General features: G+C 45.7%; 1 protein-coding gene across 1 annotated transcript in view; it reads left to right on the plus strand.

The window, feature by feature from the left end:
- Window positions 1–19481, plus strand: part of Ly86 (lymphocyte antigen 86) — a 59531-nt gene extending 40050 nt beyond the window's left edge. Inside the window, exons 4-5 of the mRNA XM_038335050.1 lie at window positions 13613–13665; window positions 19210–19481. Coding sequence (XP_038190978.1) covers window positions 13613–13665; window positions 19210–19293 — 137 coding nt within the window. The 3' untranslated portion in view covers window positions 19294–19481. The remainder of the gene's footprint in view (window positions 1–13612; window positions 13666–19209) is intronic.
- The last annotated feature ends 6037 nt before the right edge of the window (window positions 19482–25518 follow it).

Consider the following 25518-nt stretch of genomic DNA (forward strand, 5'->3'; position numbering starts at 1 on the left):
GAAATGGATTTGCTCTGAGCATGCTCCTGTTGTGTTTTTACAGGCCCACAGTAATAGAACCATCTGATCATGGACTTGAGCCTCTAAACTCCCGACCCACGATAAATATTTCCTCTTCCTTAGGATTAACTAGATACTTGCTACAATGAATGAAATGCTAAATGCTAAAGCAGCAACCTATTCCCCAAACCAACAAAATCAAAATTTAAAAGCTAGGAGAGACAAGCGTGAGAGTCATATGCAAAGGCACTGGGCACATCTGTACACACAGACATGAGTGCTTTGGGACATCTCTAACAGATGCGGGGCACAACACGACGGACACCGAAAGGACTTGACCGTGTCATTCTCAAGTTAGGAACCTAGAAAAGTGTTGGGGACGGTGCTCACCCACAAGAACTGCTGATAAGTGGGCCTTGTCCTTGTCCAAGACGCATTTATATAGAACTAGAATCTATGCCAAAATACAACAGATGTGAATATATGTCACTTTGTGCTCTACGAAAGCTACAGGACAAAACTGAGTTTGGATATTAAACTCATTAACTTTAAACTCTTAGGGTTGAAAGAAATACCACAGGGACATTTCTTGCAAAGTGAAGAATTCTTAGGCTTTTGGTTGTTTTGCAGGGTCTTTTGGTTGTTTTGTAGAGTCTTTGTTTAACTGGTTGTTACTTGTTTGTATTTGAGGTGAGCTCTCAAGTATTCTAAGACGTAGCTGACGATGACTCTGAACTTCTTATTCTCCTGCTTCTCTCCTCTGAGTGCTGGGATTACAGGCATGTGCCACCATGCCCATCTTATGGAGTGCTGGGGATCAAGCCCAGGGCCTCATGGGTGCTCCACAAGGACCCCACCAACAGAGCCAAATCCCAAGTCCCTGAATAGTTCTTGAGTCTAGAAAATAATTGCTCTCTGGCTTATCTTCTGCATAAATCAACTTTCCTATTTTAATTGTTTGTCCAATATGGTAAATACATCATAATTATAAGAATTTCAATATCCAGGAGATCCACTGAGAGCCATACATAAGCGTGATACTGCCCTTGGGGCAGATATTAGTCCTGACAGCAGCTAAGGGCTTGGACCGTGGTGCTTACTGATTTTACATATGCAAAAAAAGGGAGCCCTAGGTGCTCCCTTCTGACTCCTTGTCTTCCTTTCCTTTGGGTCCCATGGTGGTGGTGGGGGGGGTGGGGGTGTTTTCTGCTGTCCTGGTTCTCGCTAAGCATCTACACCTGATTATCATTAGGACACCATTAACCTCTGGGATAGATACTGCAGCCTCACTGTCTATGCCGATCCAAAATTCATCTGAACGCTTCTACCTAAATCCACAGATCAGCATCCATTTGCTTCTCTCGTGCCTTCATTACTTCAATTTCAGGGTGCTGCTTTTCTGGGTCTGTGAAAGAGGGGCCGAGCAATGCGAATGCAATCTCTTCATTGACTAGATTTGGAAGAACTCCCATTAAGCACTCTCTGTAAAATACTTCCTACCCACGCTGCTATAGTAGACGACAAGGCCAAAAAACCACCTTCCGGGGAGTACATTGAAGAGCATTAATCTATGCTGACAACCTGACAACCTCCATGAAGCTTGCTGGAGACACAGCACGTCCACAGGCCTCATTATTCACTTGTTTGACAAATGCAAACCCGGAGAATCTGGTCACTGAGCTCTGCCATAACAGAAGGAGATTAAGCAGCTCCATTTGAAGCCTCAATTATGAAATATGTCACCCCTGTTTTACACGTTCACTGATCTGGCTTCTGGGGGCCATTTGAAACCACCTGCTTCGGCAAACTCTCTTGCTGCAGGCTTCCTGCTCCGATGGTCCCCACATTTTATTCTCCTCTTCCCAGTTTCGAGTCCCGACCCTCATCAGACCTTTCAATAGCCTAAGTGACAAGATGTCTTCATTCCTCTTCCCATGGATGAACCTAGAAAATTGTCTGCTCTCTCCTTCCATCCTCATCCCCACTGTCATTTTGTAACTGCAGACAGCATGTCACCAAAAGCACTATTATTCTGGGACAAAGTCTTGCTCCCTGCCTCATCACCCTGTCTGACTACTGCAGAAGAGAATGGGGCCAGACTCAGCCCAGCAGCTCTCATTACTGAACACGCATCAGCTTTGCTTGGAGGCTGCATGTAACGGTAGATGGATGGACCATCCTCAAGATTCAGGCTCATGAAGAGAATTCTGAGAACGTGTAAACCTTGGGTACCAATGTGCCTAGAGAGAGGGTACTCACCCCAGGTAGGGAACCCATGACAGACCAAGGAGAGGATACCCCCAAAGTCCAACTTAGTGAAGCAATAAGTTTTGGGAGATTGCTTAAAGAACAAGCTAATCTCCCAAGCTAATGACAAGCTAATCTCAGGACCAGGAATGACTCAGCAATGCCTTTGCAGACCTCTCTTGAGAAACTGACGGTGCTGGTCTAGGGACCACACCCTGAAAACCACTATCCTCGTGGACACTCATGGGTTCTGGAACCAGAACTACAGATTTAGCTACTTACCAATTATGTAACCTTGGGCAAGCCACCTACTTGCTGAGCCTCAGTTTCCCCATGTGTACAATAAAGAAAATGAGACTGAACCCAATGGATGATCAAAGGAAAATGTGGGCTAATGTGTATGAAACCTTGCTTCTACTGTAGGCATTCAAAAATAGCATCCACAGCAGCTACTTGAAGCAGCTAATGACGGATTCCCAAACCTGGGCTAGAAATCCCCAGGGAATCATCAGTCTGGGAGTGGAAGTCTGCATCTTAACGAGGCACCTGAAGAGGCACTGGAGGCCTTGAGGCTTAGAAGCTGAAGTTCTTTTTCCTCACAGGGGGCAGGAAAAATGCCTCTGGTCCAAGCCAAGTACTCCCCAGAGGTCAGCTAAGCCAAGTCTCTCAGGTTTCCTGCATCTCTGGGGAGAACTCTATTTGCATTTCTGTCGCCTTGCTTTGAACCCTTTCTTATCTTCATGTTTTATTCCTTGTCTGTAGACTTCAAGTAGCTCCTGGGCAGCCACTACTGCTGCAAATTCATGGAGAATCAACAGAAGCAATAGTCTTTTTACTGAATGAGTAGAACGGCTTTACTCTTGAACGGCAGAGCACAGACCTAGGAATAATGGCCACAAAAGAGTGGATATGAGCAATGGCTAAGCAAAAGGAGACTCCTCTCCATTACACAAAATGAAAGGAGAGCCCCCAGTTGTTAAGGAATGGTGTGGTTCTGGTGATGTGTCTCTGTCCTCAAATATAAGTACCACTGTATGTCATCCAATTGTGGGTTAAAACTGTCCTTCAACATCAGCCAGTTTGTTTAGTTTGAGCCCAATATAGTAAGGCTAACGATGGCCTAGGACCAGAAGCAATTTTAATTTTCTAAGACAACACTTAGCTTCTTTCCAAGTCCTTAGCCGGTTATGAGATTCCATAAATCTAATTCAGTGACTCACACACTTTCAAGCAATAATGGTTTAAGAAGCTAATTTAAAAGGACAACTCTTCCTTTCTCCATCTACCCCAGGTTGACCCTAAGGTTGCTGGTATTTGCATTTTAACTAAGTAAACATTCCCTGGAGTCCCCAGAGTCCCCAGGTCAGAGACACGCAGGCCTCCTCAATGCTTATGCTGCATTCTCTGTCATGACGACAACAGACAACATTCTTGTCAGCCCTGCCCAGGTTTCTGAAGATCTCTTTACCTGGGTATCCAGGCGCTCCACCAACTGACAAGGTTTATTTGAGAGTGGTGCTTAGTCTTTACAGAAATCCAGGAATAGGGCAGTAAGAGGAGAGAGAATAAAGAGCCAGCTGAGTTCTCTTTGTTGTGCTTCCCAAGAGGTGGTTATTTCTCACATAGAACTTGAGCAGAAAGTAAACAGATTTGGGGGAGGAAGCTGCCAATGAGTCTCACTGCTCACAGGATCCCCTTCCCCATCTCTCCTTCATGACTGTCCATTGCAGTAGCCGTCAGCCACTGGGTCTGTGAAATCCTTGAACCATGGCCAGACCAAAGTGAGATGCACTCTAAGTGTAGCACAAGTAGTAGCTAAAGGCAATATGTTCTCATTATTGACCAATCATATATGTTATTATTAAGGAAAATAATCCTCTCAGGAAAAGTTTCAAATACTGTCCATGGGTTTCAAATCCAGCTTGTTAGACGGCTCATTATGTCATTACTTGTTACATATTGTGCTGTGCTGCTCAGTGCTGAAAACTCAAAGAGAACAGAGAACCCAGAGAAGCTGGAAGTACCCCCATTCCATACCGCCCAACTCATTCCCTCCTGTGCTCAGATGTCATCTTCACCTCTGTGTCCATCTCTCTCAGCCACCATCTCCTCCCAAAGTCTGAGGCTCAGAGACTTCACAGGCACAGTTCAGGACCTGGAAATTCTCCTTCCTGGTGTTTGGCTTAAAAGCCAGTGAACCAGCTCCAGCTCATTTCCATCATAATCTGGAGACTGGGTGGCCTAGCAGCAGAACCAGGTCCAAATGAATCAACAGCTGAGTTTCTTGGGCCAGCGCTAGCTCCAATGTAGCCTTGGTGTGGGGGCTGGCTAGTTTTTTTGACTACTTTCCACAAGTTGGAGTCATCTGGGAGAAAGGAACCTCAATTGAGAAAATGCCTCCCTAAGATCTGCCTATAGGCAAGCCTGTGGGGTTTCTGCTTGACTAATGATGGATGTGGCCAGGCCCAGTGCCCTGTGGGCTGCGCCACCCATGGGCAAGTATTCTTGAGAATGCAAAAAAAAAAAAAAGAAAGAAAGAAAACCAGGCTGAGACATCTATGGGAGCAAGCCAGTAAGCAGCGCTCACTATTCCATGTCCTCTCATTCATTCCTGCTTCCAGGTTCCTGGCCTGGTTGAGTTCTTGTCCTGACTCTCTCACTGATGGACCATTAACTAGAAGCATAAGATGAAATAAACCCATCCCTCCCCAGGTCGCTTTCACCTCCATCATAGCAAGTGAAACCCTAAGACGGTGGACGCAAGGAAAATAGGGCAGGGACGTGGCCTATTTTCTAGTTCTATAGCAGAGTCCTTGAGCCCGGGTAATTCATAAAGGAATTAGTTTGTTTAGATCGATAGTTCTGCAGTCCAAGTAAGGATGCCCACATCCGCTGAGGGCCTCATGTTGCTTCATAAGGTGACTTAGGAGCAAGAAGAGGTAATGAAAGGAACCGCTCTGCTTTACTGCAGACCTGTTCTTCTAACAGCGCAGCTCCTACAGAGCCAGCGCACCAGTCTCTTAGGAGGATGTTATATAACCCCAAGGACCAAATGCTTCTCAAAGATCCCACTCCCTATACCACGACATCACATGGGTTTGGAGGGAGACAAACTGTATTCAAAGCATAGCAGGTACCTTCTACCAGGGCGTACTCTGCATTGGAGATCCTCCCTGTGGAAATACAGAAATGAGGGACTCGGACTCAAAAGCCTAACGCTAAGCATGAGTGGGGGAGAGTTGGTGGGGGGGAGGAACTCAATGAGGAGGAGAAGCTTGCCTTCACTGTATCATGGCTCTGATCACCATTTTGGGGGAATTGCAGCCTATCTTTCATGATTGTCCTTCTCAAGGTCAGGAGGCTCCTAGGTCAAGGGCATCCTCTGGGGTTTAGCATCACCGATTTCCTAGTTCCTCTCCATGTCATCTCTGACACAGAGTCCTATGCCCAGGTGGCAGTCCCTTGATCTGACATGGCACCAGAGGGCCACAGCCACCTCTGGATTTCCGCTTCTCTCCCCCATCACCACATACTCTCTGCAAGCATATGGTCAGGCCCCTGCAGGCCCATCTGAGACTTGAAGCAGGTGTGCGGTGGAAACTCCCGGGGTGTCCTTCAAAAGAAAATGAAAGCGGGGTAGAGCGATGGCTCAGGAGTGAAGCTGCTCTTCCAGAGAGCCTGGATTCAACGCCCAGCATCCATATGGTGACTCACAACCATCTGTAATTCCAGTTACAGGGAATCTAAACCCACCCCCCCACACACACACACACACATGCAGTCTGGCCTCAACACACTAGGCACAAGTGGTATACAAACTAGGTAAAATACCCATATATGCAAAATAAAAATTCTCAAAAGTGAAGCAGATACAACTCAGAAACTCTACAAGACAAATCGCCCAGAAACATACAAGGCCCTGGTCTAATTCCCAGCATGCACATATGTGTGAACACACAAGTACATACACAGAGAGACAGAGAAACAGATAGAGAGACAGACAGAGAGAGAAACAGAGAGAGAAGGGAAGGGAATGGAGGGGAGAGGGGAACAAGAAAGAAGGGAACAGGAACAGATGTGAAAAGATGGCAGGGCAGGGCAGGGCAGGGGAAGAGAAAAGAAGGGGAGGGGAGGAGAGGAGAGGAGAGGAGAGGAGAGGAGAGGAGGGGAGGGGAAGGGAGTGGAGGGGAGGGGAGGAGAGGAGAGGAAGGGATAGGAGAGGAGGGGAGAGGAGAGGAGAGGAGAGGAGAGGAGAGGAGAGGAGAGGAGAGGAGAGGAGAGGAGAGGAGAGGAGAGGAGAGGGAGGAGAGGAGAGGAGAGGAGAGGGCAGGGCCTGGAGTGCTGGCATGAAGAGCTGTGTTGGAGGAACCATACTCAACCTTTGTCTAGATTTGGTTCAGTAAATACCCAGAGGTAGGGAGAGGGGAAGGGTTTTATTCCCAGCTCACTAGAGTGCAGTAACACACTCCCTGCCTTTCCCTCCAGAGACAGGCAGTGTGCTCTGTCTTCTTCACCTTCACCTTCGCCTCTCTCGTGGTTTTCTTCCCTTAGTTTTCATTGGGCTCCATCCCACTGTGCCCTTGGAGAGCAAAGGCTGTGTCCCCCAGATCCACAAACCTCCCCTGCATGCAAAGAGCTCTGTTAGATCATGGTCCTGAAAGCATCTCCATTTTTCTCTCTATAGTTGTACTGTAATCCCACCAAGAGAGTACAGGAGTTCCCTTTCTTCAAAACAGCATCAAGTAGACAAGAAGTAGAAACATCAGCAGGTGAATGTTTCTACATTTCTACACAATAGAGTGTTTCCTATCCTAAAGAAGGAAATCCCATCATTTCTTAAAACCATGGCTAAAACTGGAGGACAATGGAACAATGTGCCAAGTGAAATAAGCCAGAGAAAGGACAGGTATGACATGGGTCCCTTTATATATGGATACTAAAAGTTAAAAAAAAAATAAATTCATCAACTAACAATGGAGAGAATAGTTACTAGCTAGGAACTAAGAAACAAAGGAATGGCATTTGTCCCAGGGCAAAATTGAATTTCCTCACTGCTGTGATCAAACGTCGAACAAGAAAACCTTAAAGAGGAGTTTCTTTTGGTTCACTCTAGGAGATACAGTTTATCATGGCAGGAAAGGAGAGGTATCTGGCCACATTACATCCACGGCCAAGAAGCAGACAAAGGCCATGCTGATACTCTGCCAGCTTCTACCTTCTTCAGCCAGAGATTCTGGACCACAGAATCATGCCACCCACATTTAGAGTGGCCACTTCCATTAACTCAGTGTAGAAACTCCCTCACCTGCCCAGAAGCCACTCTCATAGCCAGTTCCAGACCCTGTCTAGTTGACAGCATTAACCATCACAGGCACGGAATTCCAGCTGTAAGATTCCAGTTCTTGAGATCAGATGCACAGGGTGGGGGGAAACTGGACTTCGTAGTCCTGTGCTATTAGCCGGAAACTTTGCTAACAGGGTAGCTCTTAGGTGTTCTTATTGATGGGCTGACACTGGGAGTGTTTGATTCCATTGGATAGCCTTAAATATCTTTGATATACACTTTGCCAATAATTTCCTATAGCTTGGGAGAACCAGCTCCCCCTACTGGCCCAGCAATACTCGCAGCCTGACTCACATGACCCCGACATGCATACCGGCATCCTTAAGGACCTCCACTCTGGGAAAGCTAGGTCCTTGACTGTACCACAAGAAAGAATTTCAGAAAAGGTCAGAGCACATGAAAGTAATTATTAAGCAGAGGTACTGCACACTGTAGATTTTAAAAAGAGGCACCAGGAAAGACAATGCTTACACAAATGTTGGATTTTCAAAAGAAAAGAAAGGAGCGTTTACACGTTATCCTGCTTTGCTCTCTGGTTGTAAGCACCAAAAGCAACTGGGAGGAAAGGGTTTATTTCATCTTACAGCTAACAGTCCATCGTGGCGAGATGTCAGGGCAGGAATGCGGAGGCAGGAACTGAAGCAAAGGTCATGGAGGAACACTATTTACGGGCTTGCTCTCTAGGCTCACGTTCACCTGCCTTTATTATATACCCTGGGACTGTCTATTCAGTGGTGTAACTGCCAACAGTGGACTAGGCCTCCCACGTCAATCACTACTCAAGAGAATGACCCCCACAGACTTCCCTATAGGCCAATCTGATGGAGGTGTTGTCTCAAATGTGATTTCTTCTTCCAATAGGACTCTAGTTTGTATAGAGAGTTGACAAAACACTATCTGGCACAGGTATCTTCCCAATGGATGTATTCACATAGCTATTCATAGATAGCTTTCTAAAACTCATTATTGCAAGTTCAGAAGCCTGCCTGTGTGTGGCAAACAGCTGCCCTGCCAAAGCCAGAGAAAGGGTAAAGAGCCAAGGCAGAAAGACAGGACTGGGTGAACTACCTGTTATAAATTCAGACACGGATCCCATACAGGAACAACAGCTGCACCCTAGAGGGCAGCTATTGAACATCTAATTCCTCTAGAGGATTTTGACAGATGGTCAGCCAAAAAGTAAATGCTCCTGTCTCAGAGCCTGAGAGAAAGACTAAGGAAACAAATAAATGAGGCCTGAGAGTGTAGCTCAGTGATCAAGGACTTGCTTAACATGGGCAAAGCTCTAGGTTCAGTCCCCAACATAGCTCATAAAAATAATAATCCTTAAAATAAAGCCCTCATTCTATGTAAACTAATAGACTTGGCAGCATAATCCTTAGTCTATGTATTTTCATGTTGTTAAAACACTATAGTGATGCTTAAATGTTGGGAAAGTAAAAGAGATTCCAATGAGGTTCCGGCAAGGCCTGAAAAAGGATGCAAATGCTGCGTGTAGAGCTCACCACTCTGGGAGCATGTCCACTCTGGGAGCATCATCTCCACTCTGGGAGCATCATGTCCACTCTGGGAGCATCATCTCCACTCTGGGAGCATGTCCACTCTGGGAGCATGTCCACTCTGGGAGCATGTCCACTCTGGGAGCATGTCCACTCTGGGAGCATGTCCACTCTGGGAGCATCATCTCCACTCTGGGAGCATCTCCACTCTGGGAGCATCATCTCCACTCTGGGAGCATCATCTCCACTCTGGGAGCATCATCTCCACTCTGGGAGCATCTCCACTCTGGGAGCATCATCTCCACTCTGGGAGCATCATCTCCACTCTGGGAGCATCATCTCTACTCTGGGATCATCTCCACTATGGGAGCACCTACGCTCAAGCCTCTGCCTGGATTTGGAGAACAAAGAAGCAGAACAATTGGCCAAGCTCAGTGGAACCTGCTGAGGAAGTGGCCCTCCCACACACCAGTAGAACAGAGTGACTAACTGAACCTAGCAAGGACTGAACCAGGCTAGAACTAAAGAGATTGAAGGAGAGCGCTAGGCCCAGGGCACCAGGTTCTCCCTGAGGTCAGTGGGACTCATCCAACAAGGGCTTCTGCCCACCCATGCTGACCTTACTGGTAAAAGAATTGCAGAGGCAGGACCAGGGCTGGACACATCATGGACTGAGAGGCTGGGACCAGGGCTGGTCATGGTTCCTAGGGGTGGTGAAAGGAAGGAGCAGCCTTTACCCCAAGCCTGTTTCTTCCAGACCCTGTGGGGCCTTCAAGTCCATGCTGTAGAAGTCAGTTTCGGGGTAGGAATGGGGCTCAGTGGTCCAGCGCTTACATAGTAAGCAGAATTTCAATCGTTGGCTCACCAAAAAGACAATCAAATTAAGTGCATTTGAACTGAAGTCAATTTACTCACTTTAATAAGGAAAAAAAGGCAATTTTTAAAAAACATTTCTGGGGTCAAGGAAGCGAATTTCTTCAATCTTCTGCACATTAAAAACAAATAAGTATTTCAATGAGGGAAAAAAAGAAATGGGTGCAAGAATCCTGGGGATCTTTTTATAGTATAAAGTGTGAGAATGTTAATTAAAGGAATCTCAGAAACTAAGAGGGCCTGAGAAGGGAAGGAACGAGAGTTTAATTTTAGGTGTTGTTTTGTCGAGTTAACAACAAAAAGTCACTTCCCTGAGTTCCTTGTAGCTATTCTCAGGAACTTCATGGGCTCCAAAAAAGCTCCAGTTGAAAGTGTGAAGCATAGAAAACCAATTTAATGAAAACTTCTCGCAGAGAAGGACCCGTTAAGAGCGAAGAGCACAAATTAGCAAACCCTGAGGCATTAAGTGAGCATCGGAGAAGAGCAGGGATCATCGACACGGCGTTCTCCACATGGCGTTCTTCACACAGCTGTACGTGTCCATCTTTGAAAATGCGAGAAGGGAAAACAGATGCTTCCGCACAAGGCCTTCCAAAACTGAGGGCCACGGTAACTGTCAGAATGCATCAAATGACACTTCTCTGAGGTGCCTGATACTCACCTAATGGCAACTGTCACTACCCTTCCTGGAGACCACACTCTGCCCAATGAGGCCACAGACAAGGACTCTAGTCCTCCTTGAACCCTGCAGGAAGTTTTTCTATTTCTGTTTTGTGAATCTAGAAGCTGAGTTGAGCAAGATTGCTCTATGTCACTTTGCTAGTGACCAAGAGAGCTGGGCCTTCCACCAGTCTCTGCTTCCTGGCTCGAGTCATTTGCCCTGGGCCACCCAAGAGCATTAAAGTGGGCATGAAGTATGCTACAGAAATCCAACCATGCAGAGAGAAATCATAGGGCAGATTGTTTGAGGGTGGAAGGGGACCAGCAGGAGAGCAGGTGAGAAGGGAGGGAATTGGGGGGTAAATATTACAAGTATCATAATGTGTGTTGTAGGTATGCACCCAATTCCAGAGGGCACCTGCTGGGGTTTCAAGATTCATGTATTAAGGCACAAAGAACTGGACCAGGGACACTGATAGCTTTAGAAATGGAGACAACTGATTAGCAAGAAAGTTGGGGTTGGAGAGACGGCTCAGTGGTTAAGGGCACTTCTATCACAGGAACAGAACGTGGTTCCCATTACACGGAGCAGCTTACAAATGCCTATAACTCCAGCTCCAAGGATCTGATACTGTCTCCGGCCTCAGTGGTCACCCCAGAGCGTGAGTGCATGCGCACACACACACATACACACACATATGTATATACAGAAAGACACACAAATTAGGTTTTAATATGAGAAAGAGAAAGAGAGACAGAGACAGACAGACACCCTGGACTTAGCCCAAGACCCCTGGAATTTGACTTTACAGTCATTCACATAACGTCTACCTTTCCCGGCTTTTGGAAGTGTGTTCTCACACATGCTTTGTCCCTTCCATGTAGCCCTGGTGAGGAAAGGTCTCCAGTCTTTCTGCTAAAGGCTTGGTTGTCGTTGTTTCCCATGCTAATCTTGATGTCTATAGAACCCCCCTCTTCACCTAACTCCTACCACAACATGCATGAAAACGGACGTGTCATCTGGGGATGGTGTACCTGCAATCACAGTACTTGGAGGGCTGAGGTAGGGGGACCAGAAATTCAAGATCGTCCTCAGCCTCTTAGTAAACCCAAAGCCAGCCTTGTCTCAAAATAAACAGGAAAAAAAAGTCACTGTGGGACCCATTGTTTTGTATACTGACTAAAAACAAACAGCTGGCCTGTTTTAAAATGGTTTCTTTTTAATATAGGAGGTCTTCATGGGACTGAGACAGGAAGCCTCTGAAGTGGGTCAGAAGAAAGACGGGTCTTTCAGCACAGGGAAAATACTCGATGTTCTTAATTCAGTGACGCAGTGTGTTGAACAGTAAGACAAGCACCTCTATGTGAGGGGCAAGAATTCTTTGCTGCTCTTGTCTTCAAAAGAAGACAGCCAGTAATTCACCTCTCCTGAATGCGGCTAGACTTATTTCTAATAGACATAGTAGAAATGACACCAGGTGAACCCTCCAGCAGCCAGCAGCAGCAAACACTGCGTTTAGAGAGGAGAAAGTAACAAAAGTGACCATAACCCAACACTTGCCTCCAGCAAGCTAGTGGATGTTTCCCCTGGGACTGGGACTGGGTCTTTGAGTTTCTGGACACAAACCTCCAAACAAAGCCCTATCAGCACATCTTAGGAATCCTGCTGCCTCTCAAGGAATTTCCTTGGAACACTGTAATAACTTCCTTTGCCTCTCACCATTTGCCTCCATGTTCTGCCTATGACCTTCAGTGAGAAAACCAAACCGTTTTAGTCAGGCAACCTGCCTTGATTCTCTGGCCAATTTACAAATCAGCCTACACTGAACTCCTCTGGGTTGTGTTTGTGCTTCTCTCCAGGACAAAGCCCTTCTCTCCTATCTTCACTCCTATCATTCCTTCTCCTCTGCCATTCAGTCATTCTCTTGACTGGCTTTCCTACTCCCAGCTTCTGGATGCCGGAGGGCCTCCCGGGTGCTTCTGGCCTTCCCTCCTCTCCTTAATTCTGTCTTCCTTGAGGGCAGAATTCATCCTGTCTCACGACTTTATTGGTAGCTACAAGATAATGACTTAAATATTTATAGCTGCACCCCTGGTTCTTCCCCCAAATTCCAGATCTGTATAGCCAACTGCTCTCAAAGACCCTTCATTGGTCATTTTAGAAATCAAGCCCTTTTACCCGCAACACACATTTTCCTCCCCATCTCCCTATTTCCACCCTGACTCCCTATTTCCTCCCCAACTCCCTATCTTAATGACTAGCACTCCCAGACCCTCAAGCCACCTCCGTCTCTGTCCTTTTGCTTTCTTGGGTGCTTTTCCCACATTAGTGCTTTCTCTTTATGCTGTAGCTTTAAAATTCTCTTTCTTGTTCAACTAGTCAGTTGTCACCACCATGGTGACACCTGCCTCTGACCAACCATCCTGTAAAACTCAGCATTCCCCTCTTCCGGGATGTAGCAGACGTTTAGCACAGGCCACTCTTTAGGCTTTACGTTCATTAACCCTGCATTCCTCCAGGCCTAGGAAGCGGACACAGTTTTTAAATTACAGAACCATCTTAGGAACGTCTTAGGAGTGTAAAGAGCCGGTCAGATCATTAGAGCAGGTGGCTTCAGAGTTCCACCCTGTGTTTCCCCTGCATCCCAGCCCCAGGCTGGACTCTTGACCACTCAGTCAGTCTGTCTTTCCGTGACCTCCATGCTTCCTTTAAGCATTTTTCGCTCTCTAGGCAGCGCTCTGCTCACATCTTTCTGTGCTCTCAGCCTCAGTATTGGAAAACAAGCAACATACAGACAGAGACTGTTGTTCATCAATAAATGAAGAGCCATTTGGAGTCAGGAAATTAAATCTTTTATATCAGTGGCTACTCTTGTTTTATTACCCAGACTTGATCTACATCCCTAAGGCCACAAATAATATGAACACATTGCTTGGGGGTTTGATTTAAATGAATGAATGATATTATCTATGCTTTATGTATTTTCAGAGCAGATATACTATGCTGGCCCTGTCAATAACCTTGGATTCGATGTTCCACAGGTAAGGTTTGGGGTTTCTGTTTTGTGTTGTTATGTAATAGTATGTCAAAAGGTAAATCTTTAACTCTTGGAGGAGAAAAAAGAGGAGGAGGAAGATGAAGATAAAGATGAGGAAGAGGAGGAGGAAAAGAAGAAGAGGAGAAATTTACTTAAATATTTGAAAGTGTAATTAGGAGACATGCTTGGCATGCTGGTCTTGACCTTTTGATGCTTCATATTGCTGTTCTGTTGAAGGCTTTGGGTTGAACCAGAACAAACCCAGCTGAGAGTTGAAATGCTGGCATCTTGTCCACAGGATTGGGGGTGTGTCCATGGGAACTCTGTATGGCCAGAGTTGGGATGTGTCTGTGGGACCCCGTATGGACAGAGTTGCTGAGGGTGTGTCTGTGGGGACCCCATATGGCCAGAGTTGCTTAGAGTGTGTAGGAGGCAACTAGCTTCTGGCAGAAAGAACAGTTTCCAAGACCACAACGGCTTCAATGTCTTTCTGTGTCTTCTGGGATTTAAGTCTGCGTCTATTTACCATGTAATATATAAACAACAGGGGTAGGGAGAACACTCAGCCGGGAACGTGCTCACCTTGCAAATGTAAGGACTTGAGTTTTGATCTCCAGAGCCCACATTTAAAAAGCCAGACAAGGTGGCACAGACTTATAATCTGAAGGCTGGAAAAGTGGAAACAGGCAGACCCCTGGGACTTTCTGGCCAGCCAGCCTAGCAAGTTTTAGGTCAGTAAGAGTTTCTCAAAAAAAGGAAAAAGGTGAATGACACATGAGTGACACCCAAGATTGTCCTTGGCCTCCACATGCATGTGTACACAAAATTATATATATATATATATACATATATATGTGTGTGTGTGATATTTATATGCATACATATACATAATTACATATATTATTTATATATAATAAAACTATATGTATATATAATTATGTGCATGTATATATATGCACACATAAACATGACCACATACATACACGTACACAGAAGAATAAAGGTGCACCTAGCCCACTACTCAGAGTGTGGAACATCTGGGGTAAAGGGGGAACATCTGGTGAGGATCTCCTTGCTGTTGAGGATTTTGTAGCATCCTAAGTCAGTACAGGACTTGAGAGGACAAAAGGAGTCAAAGTGATTTTTATAATATACCCACTCCCGAGAAAACCCATTGACTCTTTACCCTATTAGTCTGTGAATGAATGAATCCACTCAAGGGCAGATCTCTCTTGAAGGTTCCACTGGGTCCCACATCCTTCTGTCTTCATGCTGAGGACTAAGTTTCAATAGACTTACAATGAGTACAGTCAAGCTACACCAAGGTGTCACCAAGTAAATACAGTGGCCTGTCCCGAGCATTCAGCAGCAAGACTCAAAGCTAAGACTAGCATTTCCCATGAAGTCCTTTTTATTCAAAATAACGTTATCTCAGGAACGTGTGAATTTAAGCCATTCTGACATCGCCATGCGTTTCCCTCCTGCTACTGAAGAAGAGATGGTATGGAACACCCTGAAAATGGAACCAGTCAAACATCTTGTTTTCAGCTTCTTTTCTGTCATCTGAAATCTGAAGGAGACATGGAGTCTTTTCCGGAAGAAATCCCTTCAGCTTTGTTTCAGCTCTGAGTTGGTTTCCCTCCTGCCGCACACAGTCTTGAACAGGCCCTCTTGGGTTTCCGTAGGAATCCTTCTCCCAGCTAGAGTCTCTAGCCCTCACTCTTGCGAATTCTCCAGTGGTCTTCTCGGGCCTTTCTGTGAAACGCACAACGTCTGCCAGGAAGGGAAATTCAATCTCTCCTCACTCCTAGCATGCACAGCCTAAACTCTCACAGGGAGCTTTTCTTCAAATTGTTGCTACTTGAAAGCTTTTCCTTAGCTCATTTTTCTTCTAATACCCCACTAGAGACTGATGTAATAATTGCTAACAATTGGATTTCATTTTGCATGGCTGGCTTTTTAAAAACCAGTTACCCTTAGCAATTCCAATGAAATGAAGGGGGTGGGGTCTTGAAGTCATAGACGCTCTTTGGCAGGAAATCTACCCTCCCAGACATAAAGGGATTTATAGATGCTCCTCATCTTAACTCAGGGTTACAGCTCATAAACTCTCCATGAGTTTAAATAACATAAGTTGAAAATGCATCAACTCTACTCAGCCTACAGAAAGAGCGTCATGGCTTCACGCATGGTTCTCAGAAGAGTGCTGGCCGTTTGATCATGTATTCTCACGGCTGGGCATTGTGACTCACTGATGCTGCTCAGCATGGAAGGAGGTTTGAACTGCGTGACGCAGGCCTGGATGAAAATGAAAATTCAAACTGCAAAGTATAGATCCTACTGAGTCCATTTTTATCTCCCACCATTGGAAGCAGAGCCATTGGCGGCGCGCACCACGTTGTCCTCATCTACAGAGCCCGCAGGATGCTCCTTCCCTGCCTTCTTCAGCCAATAAACAGTTCTCCAAGAGATGGAATCCAGCGTAAGCCAGACTCGTGGCCAAGTGTTGTGAGCCTGGGGCTCCTCCTCTTCTGGGAAGCAGACACCTGGCAAACTCCTTACCCACATCCAGCCTGCAGACCCAACAGAGGACATAGCCTTCTGGGACACATTCTACAGAGGCCTATAAAGCACAACAGCTGGGGACCTTGATCCCAAGAGGGGCTGGCCACACTGTCCACAAACAGCCACAGTGTACCCAGGGCCTCCAGCTCACAGCCACACAGAGAGCCTCTGCTTCCCTACGAGCAGTCAGCTGAGAACATTTAAATGAGGGGCCTATTCACATCCCCTGCTTCACCTAGATCGCTCTGGACTAACGGGTTCCTCTTTAGCCAAGATTCTTTTTACTCGGTATTTACTTTTCGATACCTTAGTTATTTTTCCCCTTTTTGGAAATGTGTTTATTTATTTACTTCTTTGTATATGTGGTATGTACTCGTTAGTGTGGGTGTATCCACATGTGTGCAGGTGAAGGATGTGTATGTATGTATATAGAGACCCGAGGTCCCCACTGGGTATCTTCTTGATCTCATCCCATGTTCATTTTTCACATTTGTTTAGTGTGTGTGCATGTGTGTGTGATGTACATGTCACAGTGCATGTGACACATCAAAGGACAACTTACAGGAGTCAGTTCTCACCTTCCACCATGTGGGTCCTGAAAATCTCAGATTGTCAGGCTTGGCCACAAGCACCTTTACCAGTGAGCCGTCTTGCCATCCCTCACCTTTAGTTTCTGAGACAAGGTCTCGCACTGATCCTGAAACACACCAGTTCACCTGGGCTGACTGGCCAATGATCTCCAGGGATCTCCTTGTTGCTGCAGAACAATCGTTGTACACTGTAAATGTGTATTACTCTCATGGGTTAACAGAAGAACTGACTGGCCAATAGCTCGACCCGTAGAGATTAGGCAGAACTTGCAGACAGAAACAGAACTCGAAGAAGAAGGGCGGAGTCTCAAAAGTTGCTAAGAGATGAACTTGCTGTATTTAAAAAAAAAGAAGGTACCATGTGGTGTAAATAAGAAATATGAATTAATTTAAAATGTAAGAGCTAGTTAGTAACAAGCCTGAGCTTGTCCTGCTGGGACAGAAAAGTCTGCCTGCAACTTATCTCCACCCTCCACTCCCACCCCTAGGATTTTAGGGGCACACTGCTGCCCCTGGATTTTTACATAGATTCTGGAGATATGAATTCTGGTTCTTATGCCTGCACATCGGACTTTATGCCAACTAAACCACCTCCCTAGCATAAAATGTGTCTTGTATTTGATGAATATTAATTAGGTGTGTTTATAGAGTTCAATGTGACATCTCAGGACACATGCAGATATATATTGACCAGATCAGGGCAATTGACACAGCCATTGCTATCATTGCCTTGTCCTGAGAAAGGATAACACCATCTTACTTAGATAAGTCCCTCTCCACCAGCTTATTTTCCTTGTAACCGAACAACCTCTTGACCCAAATTATAGTCCTGCATATAATCCTGTACTTTTCTGTGTCTTCTCTCTTCTGAATTAAAAGTGGGAGATCCTTTGGTGTTCCAAAACATGAGAACTCTTTCTTGGTACAACCTGAACCATAAATTGCCAAGGACACAGATTCATCTAGCCCTTACTTTCAGTGTCCTCTTGAGCTGCAGAAACAGACTGCCCTCTGTCCATTGCCCCTACCCTGGCCTCCTGTCTTGTAGTCCATGCCTTCATCTGCCCCCAGAAAGCCTGGCTTTCCTGAATAAGTTCACCCTTTATATAAAAACATGTGTATCTTGTCATTTATAATCTAGAGCCCGTTCTTTCAAATGCTATAGCTTCCTTTAAGCTAATGGCACAGCCTCTTTTAAACACAACATCCAGAGAGATGTTCCTAACATACCCAAGAAAACTGTCACACCTGAGTCTTTTATTTGGAAGTGAATAATCCCATTGTCTGCCAAGCCCTGAGACTCTGGCCTTCTATGGACTTCCAATCTTCCTTTCTTTTCCTCCCCCTGAAGTCCCTTTGGCTCTTGCCTGTTTTTCAAATATGGTTACATCAACCCCACAGTAGCCTGGCACTCTCTTGCATTTCTTTCAGGTATTTGCCTAAAGGGCATTCTCTCTCCCAGGCCTCCCTTTGATCATCCTACTTAGAGTTGCAAGCTAACATCAATCCCACCAAACCCAGCTGTCTTTTCCACCCCCTTCCTGCATGAATTTTTCCGTAACAGCTGCAGCTGCAGCAGTCCTGGGAGTTTTCCATCTCTCCCAGTGAAGTACAAGCTATACAGGGCAGGGGGTTGGCTTGTGTTGTTCTAGTTTATCTGCAGTCTGGAACCATGTCCAACACTTATAAGCTGATCAATAAATACAACTGTTCTTCAACAGTCATGGGGGATGGGTTCCAGACCCCTCAAACACCAAAGTCCACAGATATTGACAGAAAGATGGCTTAGCAAGTGAAGGAGCTTGCTGGTCTGAGTTCTGTCCTGGGCTCAGTCCTGCATGATGAAAGAAAAGATCCAATAACCACAAGTTGTTCTTTGACATCCCCCAACATATACAACTAACTATACATTGTGGCATTTATACACCAATACCCATACACATGTACACACTAAGATATATAGACAGACAGACAGACAGACAGACAGACAGACAGACAGATAAATGTAATTGGAAAACATTTATTACAAGATGCTCAAATCCTTATTTAAATTAGTATAGTCTTTGCAATACAAGCTATGTTTATCCTTGGGTTCACATTGATCATTTTTAGATGACTTATAAGACTTGATGCCATGTAAGCTCTATGTTGATCATTATACTGGACTGTCCAGAGGATCTTAAAAACACATAGAAGTCTAAACATGTTCGGCACAGAAACAACTTTTTATGCGTATTTTCATTCTGTGGTCGGTAGAGTACACAGAGGCACAGCCCTTGGATAGAGAAAGAACTGGCTGCATTTATTAAGAGGTTGACTATATGGCTGCATTTACTAAGAGGTTGATTATATTGAGGATCCTGTGTCTAATGCTTTACCTGTGTCCCTCGCAGGGAGAATACCGGGCTTTGCTGAAACTGTATAATGAAAACCATGCTACGGTGGCTTGTGCCAATGCTACTGTCATCTGCTCCTGACCACAACCTGCCAGAAAATACACAGCAAGCTCAGCCTCAGGGAACCCCCAAGGTCCCCAGACTCGGCTGCCTGTAATAAGGGATGCTGATGACCAAGAGAGGCTCCGCAAAGAAACTCTGCATGGGTCCCTCTAACCTAGACACAGATGCTGCCAGACCCCACAGATAAAATAAAGCCTCCAAAATGATCTGGTTTTGATCCGAGGGCCCTATGTAGACTCGGGGCCCCAGCTGTAATGGCTCTCCCTATGTAATTACAGCTCATCAAACTCACCTCCTTGTCTGTTCCTTAGGAAACACTTTCTCACAATTGCCTGGGATTTAAAAAAAAAAAAAAAACTGACCCACACCTGTTCATTGTGGCTTCCTCAATGACTGTTAGTGCAGTATGTGGTTAATAAGTTATTTTCTTCAGATAAAAGTGTTGGCCACTGGTGCAGCACAAGAGGCCCTCAGAAAGCCAAGAGGATGATGCTTAAAATCAAGGTTCTAAGACAATGTGTCATTGCTGTTCCTGGGCCCAAGACCCTGACAGGAAGATGCTGATGGAACCCCTCCAAGAGTGACATCACCCCCCTCCCCCCAGTTTTGCACATACTCTTTCCCTTCATCTTCTGTGTCAGTTAGCCTCTGTAACAAACCTCTGTAACAAAGCCCTGCAATAACTAACGTAACAAAGAGAAAATGGATGCTTGGCTCACAGTTTCGGAAGTTTCTGCTGGTGGCTGTGGTGGTCCTTATGCTTTAACCTGTGATGGAGTGTTACCTTACAGCAAGAGCATGGGACACAGTAAAGGGAGACAGGATCCCACAATCCCTTTCAAGATAATAATTCCAATTACCTAAAACCTCCTACTAGGCCTCTTCCCTTCAGGTTACATCAGTTGTAAATAGCACCTCCCTAGGAGCCAAGCTGTTAACTCATCGGCTTTCTGAGACAGTCAAGACTCAAACTTAGCATCCCCAAAGCCTCATTTTGCCTGCCCTCAGAGCACTTAGTACTTATTCTTGAATTCATTCATTTGTTCATTCATTCAGGCAATTATGTAAGGCTGAACACTTTACCTATGAGGTACTATGGTCTTAGGATACACTTAAAAACAAAAAGACGCCGGGCATTGTGGCACACGCCTTTAATCCCAGTACTCGGAAGGCAGAGGCAGGAGTATTTCTATGAGTTCTTGGCCAGCCTGGTCTGCAAAGAAAGAAAGGAGGGAGGGAGGGAGGAAGGGAGGGAGGGAGGGAGGGAGGGAGGGAGGGAGGGAGAGAGAGAGAGAAAGAGAGAGAGAGAAAGAAAGAAAGAAAGAAAGAAAGAAAGAAAGAAAGAAAGAAAGAAAGAAAGAAAGGAAGAAAGGAAGAAAGAAAGAAGGCACTGCTAGGCTTGAGAGATGGCTCAGCGGTTAAGAGCATTGCCTGCTCTTCCAAAGGTCCTGAGTTAAATTCCCAGTAACCACATGGTGGCTCACAACCATCTGTAATGAGGTCCAGTGCCCTCTTCTGGCCTGTAGGTATATATTGCATACACAATTAATTAATTGATTGATTGTTTAATTAATTGATTGATTAATTGATCAATTAATTGATTAATTGGTTAATTAACTTATTAATTGGTTGATTAATTGATTAATTGATTGATCGATCGATTGATTGATTGATTGATTGATTAAAGATAACCCTACCTGCCCCTACCTCCTCAGAATTATTAGTCCCCTGAACTACTTAGAAGTCGTGTCCAGTTGTGGGCACATCACTCATGCCACTCACACGTCCCTCCTTCAGTACCTCAGTAAGTGAGCCAGTTGCCATCCTGCTTCTGGCTTCCCAGAAGCCACACCGTTCTGTATCTTGCATGTGCAGATGGCTCTCAGGCTCTGCAGCTGCATTAGCCCCATCTCCTCCTCCCAGCCTCTCCCGGCAGATTCCTGAGCCTCCTGCTACACTGTTAAAGGCAGGTGGACTTATCATCTGCCCATTCTTAACGTCTATAAAAATGTCTTTGTGTCATATTCGAAAAGGAAAAGGTTTCCAAGCCAAAAGCGTGTTGATTGCTTTGAATTCCTGTAGGTACATAATTAAATCTCTGAGAACGACCAGCCAGACATACCCAGTGAGTCAACACTACACTGACTACAATGGCCAGCCATACATGCATAGTACGGCAGAGCATTAGTAGTAGTATGGAAAATAGACAAATATTATAGCAGTGTCCCTGTGTGGACCCATAAGGTTCCCAAGAGAAACACAGCCATGCTGGGCCTAGGAACAAGTCTCCAACTACACAACCATTCTGACCGTTCCATTCCCTTGCTCTGTGCATGTGCCCCATTCTTTTCTCAGTGCGTTCCTGTGACTGATAAAACAACAACAACAACAACAACAACAACAACAAACGCACCCTAAGCAGACTCACACGTCCCCACCAGCTCAGGACAGCTGTCACAGTCTTCCAAAGGCATGAGGGGAACCCAGCCATTCCTTTTTCTTTGTCCTTCTTGAACTTGACTCAGTGGTGTGTGTGTGTGTGTGTGTGTGTGTGTTTGTGTGTGTGTGTGTGTGTGTGTACGTGTACCAGGGACAGGCATTTATTCAGATTCCATATGTTTGAGTTAAATCAGGACTGTCATTTACAGAGCTGACCCCTGTCATGGCTGTGAGAATACAAGGAACATGATTTACGAGACAATGTCCCTCTGTCCCCACATATGTGTTTCTCTAATGTCTTATGCTAAACCTCGGCTTTCACCATCAGTTCCAATTTTTCCACTTTGAGAAAAATTTAGGAGTCTCTTACAAACTGCAGTTAGAGAAATGGCCAGACTCACTCTGGTGGGAAACAGGAGCGTGTGTGGTGTGGCAGAAGACAGGGGACGTTAAGAAGCAGTGCCCAGTTACATGTAGCTCCCAGCCTTTGTCAAAAAGGCATATTTCTGGAGTACACAGAGATTGACAGAAAGTGAGAGCTGCTGCAGTGGCCCACCCCACAGGACTGACTGCAGTGCCCCACCCCCACAGGACTGACTGCAGTGCCCCACCCCCACAGGACTGACTGCAGTGCCCCACCACCACAGGACTGACTGCAGTGCCCACCCCCACATGTAAAAAACAATGACATCATGAAATATGCAGGCAAATGGATGGAACAACAACAACAACAAAAACATCCTGAGTGAGGCAACCCAGACTCAGAAAGACAACATGTGTCTCACTCATAAGTGGATATTAGATGTAAAGCAAAGGATAACCAGACTATAAGCCACAGCTCCAGAAAAGCTAGGTAACAAGGAAGATCCTAAGAGGGAAACATGGATAGCCCTGGGAAGGGGAATTAGGTAAAATCTGCTGGGTAAAGGCGGGGATAGGGGTGAGAACATGAGAGAACAGGATGGTGTGGGGGGAAGGGATGGAATGAGAGAGCAATGGAAGAGAGATCACCAGGGCAACCTCCAGGAATTCAGTCAAAGAGAGGGAGGAGGGCATATGAGAAAGGGAGGTCAAGATCATAATGGAGAAATCTACAGAGACAGCTGAACCAAGCTCGTGGAAACTCGAGAACTCTAGACTGACAGCTGTGGAGCCTCCATGGGACTGAACTAGGCCCTCCATATGTGGGAGAGTGTGGTGAAGCTTAGACTATCTGAGGGGCCCCTAGCAGTAGGACCAGGATCTAGCCCTGGTGCATGAGCTAGCTTGTTGGAGCCCATTCTCTATGGGGGGGGGGGGGATGCCGTACTCAGCCCTAATGCAGGGGAGAGGGGCTTGGTCCTGCCCCATCTTAACGTGCCAGACTTTGTTGACTCCCCATGGATGCCCTTACCTGTTGAGAGGAGTGGGCTGGAGGGGGGAAGAGGGGAGGTGGAAGGGGATGGGAGAGAGAACTGTGACTGGAATGTAAAGAAATTAATAATAATATATTATTATATATAATATATAAACATATTTATATAAAAATATATAAGGTGTCTTAGGCAAGGGAGGAAAGAGACACATCTTCACACAGTGTGATCAAATATCCCACAACAATAAAAGGTGGTCCTTCTTGTATCGTGCAAACCATATTTCAGGAAAAGTACCTGTCCTAGATGCTGACCCAAAGCAACTTGGGAAAGAAAGGATTTATTGGTTTACACTTCCAGATCACAGTCCATCTTCGAGGGAAGTCAGCAGAGACCACAGAGGAGCGCTGCTTACTCAATTGCTTTTTCATCCAATCCAGACCACCTGCCTAGGGTTGGCACGACTCACAGCATGCTGGGCCCTCCTTCTTCAATCAATAACCAAGAGAATGTCCCCCACAGACAAAAAAAAAACACCTGACCAGCACAGCTGACCCCTTGTCAACTTGACACACAACTATGTCACTATTTAATTTATGGCTAGCTTTCTTAGACCAAGGGTGGTGGCATGTTTCATGAGTTACAGGCTGGGTCAATGAGCTCTCCAAAATATTTAAGGAAAATGCTTTTCCCCAAAAGATAAATTGAAGTCTCCCCCAAAATGGAAATACCGTAACCAGGCCAAAAGGATCTTTGGAAGAAAGTGTGTGTACATTTTAATTCAACTTGTTCCCTGCGAATAAAGAAAGATGCACCTTGAAGACGTGAAGAACCAAATGTAGCAACTGACAGTTTAACAATTACTTAACAGCCAGAAATAGCTGCTGAGAGGTGGGAAAGGTTCTTAGCCTTATTATGACACCGACCGCCTGTCATCTGGGCAGCTGTGGCTCAGATGTAAACTAAGTGGATGTTTCCCATCAGCAAGGCCAGTGCCTCCGTCTACCCCCTCCATCACTGCATCAGGCAGAGCCTTATGGGAGCTGAAAAGGGGTTATTTTCCCCTCTAGTCTGCACGTAGCCACAGTTGTTCAGCTTGGAACTGAAAGACGCGTCCCACCACTATCAAATGTATCTATGTGATTTTTTTTCCCTCCCCACCAATGTAGGTGTCTCTCAATATGTGCTTTTGTTTGATACATGCATGTCCCCCAAAAGTCCATGAGTTAAAGGCCTGGACCCTAGGTCTTTTTATGCTTTTGATAGGTATGCTGGTGACTTTAAGAGGCCTTGAGGTCATCCGGAGCATATCTTGGGGGACTGTGGGCTCTAACTCTCTTCCTCCCTTCTGCTTCATGTACTCCCACCATTATGTGATATTCATCAAAGACCCAAAGATATTCGATCCATCCATCATGGTCTAGACCTCCAAAACAGAGCCCAAAATAACCTTTTTCTCTTTATAATTTTATGGGCTGTGTGACAAGTGGGTAAGTTTTTTATTTCAATATCTTGGTCTTTTTGCTCCTGAGGAAAAAGATTTATATAATCAACCCAGCCTTGTGTGCTTGGACACGTGATCTTTGGCTAATAAGGCTGTTTTGGGAGGTCTGTGAAGTTTTTGAGAAGTGGGGAAGACCCAGGAGAATTAGGTCACTGGTGGGTGGGCCTGGAAGTAATAGCCTGCCCCTATTTCTTGTCTTATTTTTGCTCCCTGATCTACCCAGATGTGAGCAAACAGCCATCAGAGCCACTCCCAGCTATTGTATCTTCCCTACTGTAAGAGACTGAACATCAAACCTTGGGTCTTCCCAGTTGACTTGGAGAAGGGCTAACACACAAACAGCATTCTGTGGGGTACCCACTGATAGGTGAGTAATGCATGTTATATGAATCTGGGGGTGAGGGCCACACAAAGAAGAAAAGGCCTGAGCATGGGTGCCATGCTGCTTTCTAATAAAGACACCGGCAATGAGACCTGACCTTCAGGGAACTTCAAGACCTTGAACAACCTAGGGAAGAAGATGGTAAAGGACAGAATAAGAAGAGTACTATTACAATGACATAAGGCTCCTAGGGACAGCAAAGGTAGAAAGTGAAGAGCGCCTAAAGATGTCCCATGACATCCAGGTGAGTGAGCGACAGCTCAATGGCCGCCCTTATTCAGGAATCTTGACAGCCACCACAGACTACAAGCACAACTGAAATCCCAGCGTCCCTGATGAACGGGATTCCCACCCCACCCCACTTGGATCCCATTTCCTCCCCATGTGCTCCACTGCCCCCACCAGCTCCTCCTACTCACCCCTACTGCCATCTGGAAGTCCACTCAAAACGCCCACACTGCTGTGCTTCCCTCTGCTCTGAGGCACACAAACTTCTGTCAGAGTCCCTTCCTCCCTCTGCTGACATTAAGCCTCAGACCTGAGGACTTGTGCTGCTTTGAGTCAAA

The sequence above is a fragment of the Arvicola amphibius genome, chromosome 6, assembly GCF_903992535.2.
Source record: "Arvicola amphibius chromosome 6, mArvAmp1.2, whole genome shotgun sequence".
Lineage (NCBI taxonomy): Eukaryota > Metazoa > Chordata > Mammalia > Rodentia > Cricetidae > Arvicola > Arvicola amphibius.